The sequence below is a fragment of the Oncorhynchus keta genome, unplaced genomic scaffold (assembly GCF_023373465.1).
Source record: "Oncorhynchus keta strain PuntledgeMale-10-30-2019 unplaced genomic scaffold, Oket_V2 Un_contig_9417_pilon_pilon, whole genome shotgun sequence".
Lineage (NCBI taxonomy): Eukaryota > Metazoa > Chordata > Actinopteri > Salmoniformes > Salmonidae > Oncorhynchus > Oncorhynchus keta.
Window position 1 is genome coordinate 31,967 of NW_026290530.1, and position 13,272 is coordinate 45,238.

Genomic DNA, 13,272 nt, shown 5'->3' on the forward strand with positions numbered 1-13,272 from the left:
AAAATTCAGAGATTTCCATACCCAACTATAACATCTTCCGTCAAGATAGAACTGCCAAAGGGGGAGGAGTTGCAGTCTACTGCAGAGATAGCCTGCAAAGTAATGTCATACTTTCCAGGTCCATACCCAAACAGTTCGAACTACTAATTCTGAAAATTACTCTCTCCAGAAATAAGTCTCTCACTGTTGCCGTCTGCTACCGACCCCCCTCAGCTCCCAGCTGTGCCCTGGACACCATTTGTGAATTGATTGCCCCCCATCTAGCTTCTGAGTTTGTTCTGTTAGGTGACCTAAACTGGGATATGCTTAACACCCCGGCAGTCCTACAATCTAAGCTAGATGCCCTCAATCTCACACAAATCATCAAGGAACCCACCAGGTACAACCCTAACTCTGTAAGCAAGGGCACCCTCATAGACGTCATCCTGACCAACTGGCCCTCCAAATACACCTCTGCTGTCTTCAACCAGGATCTCAGCGACCACTGCCTCATTTCCTGTATCCGCTACGGTGCCGCAGTCAAACGACCACCCCTCATCACTCTCAAACGCTCCCTAAAACACTTCTGTGAGCAGGCCTTTCTAATCGACCTGGCCCGGGTATCCTGGAAGGACATTGACCTCATCCCGTCAGTTGAGGATGCCTGGTCATTCTTTAAGAGTAACTTCCTCACCATTTTAGATAAGCATGCTCCGTTCAAAAAATGCAGAACTAAGAACAGATACAGCCCTTGGTTCACTCCAGACCTGACTGCCCTCGACCAGCACAAAAACATCCTGTGGCGGACTGCAATAGCATCGAACAGTCCCCGCGATATGCAACTGCTCAGGGAAGTCAGGAACCAATACACGCAGTCAGTCAGGAAAGCTAAGGCCAGCTTCTTCAGGCAGAAGTTTGCATCCTGTAGCTCCAACTCCAAAAAGTTCTGGGACACTGTGAAGTCCATGGAGAACAAGAGCACCTCCTCCCAGCTGCCCACTGCACTGAGGCTAGGGAACACGGTCACCACCGACAAATCCATGATTATCGAAAACTTCAACAAGCATTTCTCAACGGCTGGCCATGCCTTCCGCCTGGCTACTCCTACCTCGGCCAACAGCTCCGCCCCCCCCCGCAGCTCCTCGCCCAAGCCTCTCCAGGTTCTCCTTTACCCAAATCCAGATAGCAGATGTTCTGAAAGAGCTGCAAAACCTGGACCCGTATAAATCAGCTGGGCTTGACAATCTGGACCCTCTATTTCTGAAACTATCCGCCGCCATTGTCCCTATTACCAGCCTGTTCAACCTCTCTTTCATATCGTCTGAGATCCCCAAGGATTGGAAAGCTGCCGCAGTCATCCCCCTCTTCAAAGGGGGAGACACCCTGGACCCAAACTGTTACAGACCTATATCCATTCTGCCCTGCCTATCTAAGGTCTTCGAAAGCCAAGTCAACAAACAGGTCACTGACCATCTCGAATCCCACCGTACCTTCTCCGCTATGCAATCTGGTTTCCGAGCCGGTCACGGGTGCACCTCAGCCACACTCAAGGTACTAAACGACATCATAACCGCCATCGATAAAAGACAGTACTGTGCAGCCGTCTTCATCGACCTTGCCAAGGCTTTCGACTCTGTCAATCACCATATTCTTATCGGCAGACTCAGTAGCCTCGGTTTTTCGGATGACTGCCTTGCCTGGTTCACCAATTACTTTGCAGACAGAGTTCAGTGTGTCAAATCAGAGGGCATGTTGTCCGGTCCTCTGGCAGTCTCTATGGGGGTGCCACAGGGTTCAATTCTCGGGCCGACTCTTTTCTCTGTGTATATCAATGATGTTGCTCTTGCTGCGGGCGATACCCTGATCCACCTCTACGCAGACGACACCATTCTATACACTTTCAGCCCGTCATTGGACACTGTGCTATCTAACCTCCAATCGAGCTTCAATGCCATACAACACTCCTTCCGTGGCCTCCAACTGCTCTTAAACGCTAGTAAAACCAAATGCATGCTTTTCAACCGATCGCTGCCTGCACCCGCTTGCCCGACTAGCATCACCACACTGGATGGTTCCGACCTTGAATATGTGGACACCTATAAGTACCTAGGTGTCTGGCTAGACTGCAAACTCTCCTTCCAGACCCATATCAAACATCTCCAATTGAAAATCAAGTCAAGTCGGCTTTCTGTTCCGCAACAGAGCCTCCTTCACTCACGCTGCCAAGCTTACCCTAGTAAAACTGACTATCCTACCGATCCTCGACTTCGGCGATGTCATCTACAAAATTGCTTCCAACACTCTTCTCAGCAAACTGGATGCAGTTTATCACAGTGCCATCCGTTTGGTCACTAAAGCACCTTATGCTACCCACCACTGCGACTTGTATGCTCTAGTCGGCTGGCCCTCGCTACATATTCGTCGCCAGATCCACTGGCTCCAGGTCATCTACAAGGCCATGCTAGGCAAAGCTCCGCCTTATCTCAGCTCACTGGTCACGATGGCAACACCCATCCGTAGCACGCGCTCCAGCAGGTGTATCTCATTGATCATCCCTAAAGCCAACACCTCATTCGGCCGCCTTTCGTTCCAGTACTCTGCTGCCTGTGACTGGAACGAATTGCAAAAATCGCTGAAGTTGGAGACTTTTATCTCCCTCACCAACTTCAAACATCAGCTATCTGAGCAGCTAACCGATCGCTGCAGCTGTACATAATCTATTGGTAAATAGCCCAGCCATTTTCACCTACCTCATCCCCACAGTTTTTTATTTATTTACTTTTCTGCTCTTTTGCACACCTATATCTCTACCTGTACATGATCATCTGATAATTTATCACTCCAGTGTTAATCTGCAATATTGTAATTATTCGCCTACCTCCTCATGCCTTTTGCACACATTGTATATAGACTCCCCTTTTTTCTCTACTGTGTTATTGACTTGTTAATTGTTTACTCCATGTGTAACTCTGTGTTGTCTGTTCACACTGCTATGCTTTATCTTGGCCAGGTCGCAGTTGCAAATGAGAACCTGTTCTCAACTAGCCTACCTGGTTAAATAAAGGTGAAATAAAAAAAATAAAAATACAAATGCAGGGAGTATATGTCTCTACGAACAGGTTTCTAAAGTTTCGGAACTCTAGGTCTGATGGTTCTTTTTTAGCTCGAACAAAGCTAACTATTGGAGGCACTGTCTGTCTCTACAAACCCCAATACGTCCCTCCTTACAAGTTGTGTGTCTGTGTGATTTAGTTTTACTTTGAAATTTGACTGATTTACAGTTCATGGGGGTTGCCTAATCACACATATGAAGTTTTGGACAGATCTGACTTTTTTAACCCTTCGAAACAGCTCCTGAGACACCAATTATGGCACTTCCGGTTGGCACAGGAAGCTATAAGTCAACACATATCCTCATTAGGGTATGCTTTTACAGAATCCTGAGTTTTAAGTCTTTATGTTAAGAATTGACTGATTTACACAGGGTTGAATGCACTATGTCTATCAAACTGCAGGCAGGGTATGGATATACACTTTTAGGGTGATTTTAACCACTTCCGGTTGGTCCAGGAAGCTTAGATTCAACACAGGTAGACCTCATACTGGCCTGATGGACTGTTACCAAAGACAGGTTAATACGGCATTCATAACCCATATAGGCTTCAGGTTGAATTTAGAGGTGCAGGCAATGTATTCCTATGGGGAGAGAAGTCAATGCAAACTCTTTGAAGTAAACACCTTTTAACTATTAAGGGTTAATGCCACACGGTCAACGTTAGGCTTGCACGGATCGGGAGGACCTTAGGAACGTACCTGAGGTCGAATTGTGCTTCTCACCCTAACGGTTCTCTCTCTGTCACCCAAAAGCAAATGACGTTGTGGGGCAGGCTTCATTTTGGGCCTACTTTTCTAATGGTCGCTGTGCTTAGACCGAGCGAGCTACGGTCAAGCGGGGCATCTTGTTGAACTCGGCACAGCCTAGGGATTATGGTAATGCCATTGCCTGCTCTCTGTATCTTTAGGCATCGCACTTTGTCACTCCATCCTTGCTGTGTGTGTGTTTCTGTGTGTCTGTGTGTGAGAGAGAGCTTTTATTTGACATCTGTTGGGAGAAATGACTGACTTACAGTTTATGGGGGTTGCTTAATCACACATATGAAGTTTTGAAAAGATCTGACCTTTTTAACCCTTGGAAACTGCCACTGTGACAAGGTACAAATCTGTCGTTCTGCCCCTGAACAGGCAGTTAACCCACTGTTCCCAGGCCGTCATTGAAAATAAGAATTTGTTCTTAACTGACTTGCCTGGTTAAATAAAGGTAAAATTAAAATTAAATTTAAGGCACTTCCGGTTGGCACAGGAAGCTATAAATAAACTCATATCCTGATTGGGGTATGCCTTTACAGAATCCTGAGTTTTAAGTCTTTACGTTAAGAACTGAGTTATTTACGGAGGGTTTAGTGAGTGTGTTTTATTTCAGAAAATCCTAGAAAATCACAGAAATCTCGCAGTGCTGCGCAGCACAATTTAAAAAGATTCGTAAGAACACCCTGCAACTGGATCTGTAACCGTTGAAAAAAAAACACCTATCCATGAACATCACCAATCTGTCATTGTACGATTTCTCTTAAATGACGATAGATAAATGGCTGTTTCTTTTTTTATTGACACCGGAGGCTGCTTGACTTTGACGTGAAGTGGAAAAATTATTTCTCTATTTTCATTTTGGACCTTTAATCCCAGATTAATGGCCATAACTCAAAAACCGTTGAGGCCTAGACGCCATCTTGTTCGGGGCCAACTGCCCATTATGCCAAACCTACGCTCACCAAGTTTCGGCTTCAAAATATTTTCCGTTTTCGAGATAAGGCCCCGTCGTGAATCGTGATGTTTTGTCCAATAGCAATATGATTGCTTATGCCCTCTTGTGGGATTTTCCGGGACAGCGGAAAAATGACCAAAATGTGATTATTTTTGTAAAACGGAAACCGAATGTCCGACAAAGTTCATTTGATGACTTCCCGGTAGGTCCGGCCCTGCCGCTCGGCCCCGACGCCGTCCATGAATTTTACAAACGTTTTCGGACGTCTAGTAAGGGACCATACATTTGCAAGATGGACTTTCTCACTAACCATACAGCAACTGCCGAAATGTTCCCTTAAGGTATGTAAGGGTATCTAGGAGTGTTCTAGTGGATGAGGGGACAATGGAAAAAAAATGGAATGGTGTGGTTGATATGGTGGAAGGGAGGATGAGGAGATGACATTGGCTGCTATCTCGTATGTCATATAGTGGGCAGTCTATTATTGTTAATAATGTGGTTGCATCTGCACTGCGGCATCGTTTTTCATGGAGTACCTCCATTTTACAGAGGCCTTCTTAGGGTTTGGAGTATAATGAAGGTGTCCAGACACACTAAGGCTAAGTCAGTGCATTGGCTGCTGGAGGAACCTCTGGTGTTTGGGGCAAGACTGGACTGTAAAACTGAAGCTGTTCCACATATCACCAAGATGCTGCTGGAGGAACCTCTGGTGTTTGGGGCAAGACTGGACTGTACAACTGAAACTGTTCCACATATCACCAATATACTGCTGAAGGGCAAAATCATCACCCTCAGGAAGTTAATGGACATGGCTGGGCCCACATTAATGGATGGAGGACGGCTGGCTGAACATTTAGGGGGGGGTCAGAAAGGACTGTAGGAAAACTGCTGGAAAGTTGCAGGAAGACTCTGTCAGCAGAAGAGGGGATTATGCTCAAGAGTTACTACAAAAAGACAAGATGAAGACGACCCATTTCCAAGGATTCCACACAATATCCCAGAGTCAGACAGACTAAGGATTCCACCCAATATCCCAGAGTCAGACAGAAAGGCTTTATTAGTGGGTTTGAGAGGGTTGGAAGAGGTGGGTTTGGATGAGGTGAATGGGAAGGAGTTATATAGGGGGTGTGTCAAGGTTGTAAATAAAGATATATTGAAAAATAGAAAAGACACTCCTTGGAGGGTAAAACTGGTGTGTCAAGGTAAAGCCAGCATGGAGAACACTATACAGGGGACTGGTGATATGTAATGGAGGGTGTTGATGACAAGGTAACGCCAGCATGGAGAACACTGTACAAGCCACTGTTACTAAAGGGGACTGGTGATATGTAATGAGGGGTGTACATGGCATCATTGTAGGAGTATGAGAGGATAAAGCCTCTCTGAGATACTAGAGTCTCTGTTAACAGCTGTAGGGGAGATGTTCAATAACACTGTTTGATGGAGTGTGAGAGGATAAAGCCTCTCTCTGAGATACTAGAGTCTCTGTTTACAGCTGTAGGGGAGAAGTTCAATAACAATGTTTGATGGAGTGTGAGAGGATAAAGCCTCTCTGAGATACTAGAGTCTCTGTTTACAGCTGTAGGGGAGAAGTTCAATAACAATGTTTGATGGAGTGTGAGAGGATAAAGCCTCTCTGAGATACTAGAGTCTCTGTTTACAGCTGTAGGGGAGATGTTCAATAACACTGTTTGATGGAGTGTTTAGAGGATAAAGCCTCTCTCTGAGATACTAGAGTCTTTGTTTACAGCTGTAGGGGAGATGTTCAATAACACTGTTTGATGGAGTGTTTAGAGGATAAAGCCTCTCTCTGAGATACTAGAGTCTCTGTTTACAGCTGTAGGGGAGATGTTCAATAACACTGTTTGATGGAGTGTTTAGAGGATAAAGCCTCTCTGAGATACTAGAGTCTCTGTTAACAGCTGTAGGGGAGATGTTCAATAACAATGTTTTTATTTTGGGGTTTCAATATAGTAAGATACAGAAAATACAATGTCAAATGTTACATTTTATTTTGGGTCAAGATGATAAACAGAGGATCCATCTAAAACAGTATAAAACAAGATGATAAACAGAGGATCCATCTAAAACAGTATAAAACAAGATGATAAACAGAGGATCCATCTAAAACAGTAGAAAACAAGATGATAAACAGAGGATCCATCTAAAACAGTATAAAACAAGATGATAAACAGAGGATCCATCTAAAACAGTATAAAACAAGATGATAAACAGAGGATCCATCTAAAACAGTATAAAACAAGATGATAAACAGAGGATCCATCTAAAACAGTATAAAACAAGATGATAAACAGAGGATCCATCTAAAACAGTAGAAAACAAGATGAGAAACAGAGGATCCATCTAAAACAGTATAAAACAAGATGATAAACAGAGGATCCATCTAAAACAGTATAAAACAAGATGATAAACAGAGGATCCATCTAAAACAGTATAAAACAAGATGAGAAACAGAGGATCCATCTAAAACAGTAGAAAACAAGATGAGAAACAGAGGATCCATCTAAAACAGTATAAAACAAGATGATAAACAGAGGATCCATCTAAAACAGTATAAAACAAGATGATAAACAGAGGATCCATCTAAAACAGTATAAAACAAGATGATAAACAGAGGATCCATCTAAAACAGTATAAAACAAGATGATAAACAGAGGATCCATCTAAAACAGTATAAAACAAGATGATAAACAGAGGATCCATCTAAAGCAGTATAAAACAAGATGATAAACAGAGGATCCATCTAAAACAGTATAAAACAAGATGATAAACAGAGGATCCATCTAAAACAGTATAAAACAAGATGATAAACAGAGAATCCATCTAAAACAGTATAAAACAAGATGATAAACAGAGGATCCATCTAAAACAGTATAAAACAAGATGATAAACAGAGGATCCATCTAAAACAGTATAAAACAAGATGATAAACAGAGGATACATCTAAAACAGTATAAAACAAGATGATAAACAGAGGATCCATCTAAAACAGTATAAAACAAGATGATAAACAGAGAATCCATCTAAAACAGTATAAAACAAGATGATAAACAGAGGATACATCTAAAACAGTATAAAACAAGATGATAAACAGAGGATCCATCTAAAACAGTATAAAACAAGATGATAAACAGAGGATCCATCTAAAACAGTAGAAAACAAGTGCAGTATGTTCTGAGAATGTTACTTTAACGTCACCTCATAACGTCACACTATAACTTCATGGGAGTCTTGTGGAAAGACTGCATGTTGTTTTGGGTGGATTGAGTGACGTCTTCATCAACATTTGCAGAATATTCCTGTAATATTGTCAGACACCAACAGTCTAGTCGGCTGCAGACATTCATAAGGACTTCTAGTAGTTTATTTGCCATTTGCAGGTATTAAAAGTAATACATACATTGTAATTCCTTGTTGGATCTCTCTCACATATAGGACAGTACATACCAGAGGAGGCTGGTGAGGGGAGGACGGCTCATAATAATGTCTGGAACAGAGTGAATGAAATGGAACACATGGAAACCACGTGTTTGATACCATTCTACTTATTCCCCTCCAGCCATTACAAGCCTGTCCTCCCCAATTAAGGTCCCACCAACCTCCTGTGGTACAAACACAAACAGTAAAATATATCATAAAAAATGCAAAGTGGTAAAAGATCAGAAAAGGAACCAAAAGGTTCAGTCATGTTCTAATAGTCTGATGAAAACAGTTTAGGTTGATGATTTAACAGGCAGATAGAACTGGGATAGAAGCTGTTCTAGAACCTGTGATTACAAAGTTATAATTCCCAATATAAACTTTCAGATATTTTCATATCTGATCAATAGTCTTCGAATTAATGAATTATTTACTTTACCTCACGTTAGTCTCATTCCAAACGTCGTAAATTGTTGTCTTAAACTCACTATGAGTCATCCATACATCAATTGACTATGAATCATCAATTGTCTTAAATCATTTGTTTATTAATAACTAAGTAATTCACAGAAATGCATAAACAAACAGTAAATATGGTTCCATGAAATGAGAATATGCTTGCGACTCTGGGACATTTCTAAATGTCGTCATTTTCGTGATGCAAAAATGAATTGAAGTCATTGCAAATGTACGAGGCTGTTTCTCGGTCCGAGAACCTTCTAGAGCCACGTAACTCACCACGCACTATCGAGCCGAGGTCTAGAACAGGATTCTAAAGTTTCGGAACTCTAGGTCTGACGGTTCTTTAAAAGTTCCAACAAGATTAACTAATGCCCCACCTCTTTAAGGAATACCTAGGATAGGATAAGTAATCCCTCTCACCCCCCTTTAAGATTTAGATGCACTATTGTAAAGTGACTGTTCCACTTGATGTCATAAGGTGAATGCACCAATTTGTAAGTCGCTCTGGATAAGAGCGTCTGCTAAATGACTTAAATGTAATGTAAATGTAATGCAGGCAGTGTATGTCTCTACGCACCCCAATGTGTCTCTCCTTCCAAGCTGTGTGTGTGTGATTTAGTTTTCCTTTGAAATTGTATGGGAAAAATGACGGATTTACAGTTCATGGGGGTTGCCTAATCACACATATGAAGTTTTGGAAAGATCTGACGTTCTTAACCCTTCGAAACAGCCCCTGAGACACCAATTATGGCACTTCCGGTTGGCACAGGAAGCTATAAGTCAACACATATCCTCATTGGGGTATTCTTTTACAGAATCCTGAGTTTTAAGTCTTTACTATAAAAACTGACTGATTTAGGTAGACCTCATAGCGGCCTGATGGACTGGTACCGAAAACAGGTTAATACGGCATTCATAACCCATACAGGCTTCAGGTTGAATTTAGGAGTGCAGGCAATGTATTCCTATGGGGAGAGAAGTCAATGCAAACTGTTTGATGTAAACACCTTATTTTAACTGTTAAGGGTTAATGCCACACGGTCAAGGTTAGGCTTGCACGGATCGGGAGGACCTTAGGAACGTACCTGAGGTCGAATTGTGCTTCTCACCCTAACGGTTCTCTCACTGTCACCAAAAATCAAATGACGTTATGGGGCAGGTTTCATTTTGGGCCTACTATTCTAATGGTCGCTGCGCTTAGACCGAGCGAGCTACGGTCAAGCGGGATATCTCGTTGAACTCTGCACGGCCTAGAGATTATGGTAATGCCATTGCCTGCTCTCTGTGTCTTTAAGCACCGCACTTTTTCACTCCATCCTTGCTGTGTGTGTGTGTGAGAGCTTTTCTTTGACATCTGTTGGGAGAAATGACTGATTTACAGTTCAGGAGGGTTACACATATGAAGTTTTAAAAATGTGACTTTTTTAACAGACAGTGTGACCCAATTAAAGGCACTTCCATTTGGCACAGGAAGCTATAAGTAAACACATGTCTTGATTGAGATAGCCACTTACAGAATACTGAGTTTTAAGTCTTTAAATTAAGAATTGACTGATCTACACACGTTTGAATACCCCAAGTTGTGACAATCGGACCAGTTCGTAGCTGGATTCTTCACCGATCTTTTATACTTTCTCCGGAACATGAAATTTGTTCGTACCTCAAGGTCTGTGAGGTAGAAGGATTTACTTTGTCTCCATGAAAAACCACTCTCTATAACTGTGTGTACATGAGGTCTTCTCAGGAATTTATGACCTCTGACCACAGCAGCCTAGTTGAAGGAGGCAAGGGGAGGCAGAGAGGGGTATATACTCAAAGAGGCCAACATCATGACAATGTCTATGCGTCGAGTGTGTGTGTCAGTGTCTGCATCCAGTGTGTGTGTGTGTGTGTGTGTGTGTGTGTGTGTGTGTGTGTCTGAGTCTGTGTGTGTGTGTATGTGTGTATCACTGACAAAGAGACACTGAGTCGCCATCCCACCACACCCAAAACCCTGGATAGAGGGGCTCAGTGAATGTGGAGGTGAATGTGATCAGGTGGGTCAGTGTGTCAGAGGAGGCTCTATAGAAGGACAGTGTGCCGGCTGGCCAGTCCAGATACACTCCTACTCTGTGGGAGCTGGCGGGGTGGACGTCTATGGGAGTGAGATTATTATTGTGACTGGCAATGTAACTGTTGTCATAGCAGATCAGACTCCAGGACTTGTCATTGTGCCCAATCACACAGTCTTTAGCCCCTCCTCTCCTGTTTATTCCTTTATATGTCACTCCTATACCAGCCTCTTCCCCACTCCACTCTACCTCCCAGTAACAGCGGCCAGTCAGACCCTCTCTACACAGCACCTGTCTACAGACCTCAAATCTCTCTGGGTGATCAGGATACGGCAGCTTTTCTCTCCTCCATGTCACCTTTCTGTTCTCCTCAGACAGAGAGAGGAGTTTGTTCACTGTGTTTGGGTCCAGTGTGAGATCACAGACATCTGATGGATGAAACCAGACACAATATTAGAAATTATCATCATTCACATTAGAATGTTAACTCACGTTTCACTAATTAATTTAATGTAGATGTTTCAAGTTATCAAAAGGAGAAGTTAAGGTAACTTGAGACTTGTTGAATGATCATATGTTATACTGTATGGTAATATAAAACACACTTATTTACATTAATTACACACACACACTACAACTGATATTTAATATGACCTAGTAAGTAATAATGGTGGTCTTTGACTTTGACTTAACTTGAATTAAGACTTATTCTTAGTTCATATTCTTCACAGCAGTTAACACTCACATTTTCTAAGCCCAGGTTTCATTCTGTTCTCTCCACCATGTCCCACACTGTAGCGGTAAGCAGAAGAACAGACAGTCATTGAGGGATACACCTGACCACAACACACACACACACACACATACACACACACAGTGTCCAGTGTGTATGTGTATGTGTGTGTCCAGCATGTTTGTATGTGTGTCCAGTGTGTGTGTGTGTCTCCGCTGAGTCTGTGTGTCTCCAGCGTGTGTCCTGTATGTGTGTGTATCCAGTGTGTGTGTGTGTCTCTTGTGTGTTTTGTGTGTGTGTGTGTGTGTGTGTGTACTGTGTGTGTGTGTGTGTGTGTGTGTGTGTGTGTGTGTGTGTGTGTGTGTGTGTGTGTGTGTGTGTGTGTGTGTGTGTGTGTGTGTGTGTGTGTGTGTGTGTGTGTGTGTGTGTGTGTGTGTGTGTGTGTGTACTGTGTGTGTGTGTGTTGTGGTAGCAGAATCAGAATTCTTTAGGTAACATTGATAAATAAGATGTTTTATCAATATTCATAAATTTGCTTATGTGGATAAAGTTACTTGGGCCCCAGAGAGGTGAGGCTCGTCTTCATATGTAAAGGTTCCTTTTAAACCATGTGAAGGGATGATTGAGGGGGAACCAATTACCTCTTGGCTCCACAATGTCTGTATGCCAGTAACTCCCTACTTTTCCCATTGGGGAGAGGAGGATGGCAGTGACTGGAATTGACTATTGATATATGCCATTGGATGAGGTAATGTTTTGGTTCTAAGTGGTACCAAGAATGAGATAGGAGCTTCGGTTTAGGAGACTAAACTGAAGAATAATTTATAGCTAATGCTGTCTGGCTACAGGATACTCCTTTTTTTCAAGTAAAAGGTTATTTGTGTAATGTTCCAAAGATCTGTTATTTGTCGTGAGTTTTGATGGGTGTGATTTGGATATAAATGATACTAAGCACTGTTTTGTAAGCACTCTCAGATAATTCATTAATGGACACTGAATTGATCTGAGAGTCACAGGGCTATGGTGAAGCTCATATAATTAAAGATGGGACTTTATGATAACACTTGTGTGTGGTTTGCTCTCCCATGATTTGGTAATACAGGAAATGTCCATGACAGTGTCACTGGAGAGACACAGACACTGGAGACACACACACACACACTGGAGACACACACACACACACACTGGAGACACACACACACGGGAGACACACACTGGACACACTTACTGGACACACACACATGCACACACAAACACACACACACACACACACACACACACACTGGCCACAGAGTCAGGACATAACTTTGTCCAAGTGGTGATACGAATGTTTGTCTTAACAATCCTGATAAGTCAAACATGTCTGCTATGAACATTGACATAAACCCTCTACATACTTGAGTTTCTCCAGTCTGCAGTGTGGATCCTCCAGTCCAGCAGAGAGCAGTCTGACTCCTGAGTCTCCTGGGTGATTGTAGCTCAGGTCCAGCTCTCTCAGGTGTGAGGGGTTTGACCTCAGAGCTGAGACCAGAGAAACACAGCCTTCCTCTGTGACTAGACAGCCTGACAGCCTGCAAAGAGTCAAATCGTATTAAAATCACACTGATATTCTTTGGTGGTGAAAATAGTGCCATTATATATATTAGAATAAAATAAAATAGTTAAATTAAAATAGTCGCAGGACATTTTTTCAAAATGTTTAGATACATCAGTGTCCTTTCAAATAAAAGGTGACTGTAATGTCGCCTAATATGAAATATTATATCTCAAATCCAAAATGCTGG

General features: G+C 42.6%; 1 protein-coding gene across 5 annotated transcripts in view; it reads right to left on the reverse strand.

Moving 5' to 3' along the window:
* Nucleotides 1-9,129: 9,129 nt before the first annotated feature.
* LOC118382038 (NLR family CARD domain-containing protein 3-like) overlaps nt 9,130-13,272 on the reverse strand; it is a 40,878-nt gene continuing 36,735 nt past the window's right edge. For 4 of the 5 annotated variants that reach the window (XM_052512903.1, XM_052512897.1, XM_052512900.1 and 1 more), the window contains 3 exons: nt 12,886-13,059; nt 11,501-11,547; nt 9,130-11,183 (listed from right to left, as the gene is read on the reverse strand). In XM_052512903.1, the coding sequence (XP_052368863.1) occupies nt 10,651-11,183; nt 11,501-11,547; nt 12,886-13,059 (754 nt within the window). In that variant the 3' untranslated portion in view covers nt 9,130-10,650. The remainder of the gene's footprint in view (nt 11,184-11,500; nt 11,548-12,885; nt 13,060-13,272) is intronic. The other variant, XM_052512902.1, reaches the window with a different exon arrangement.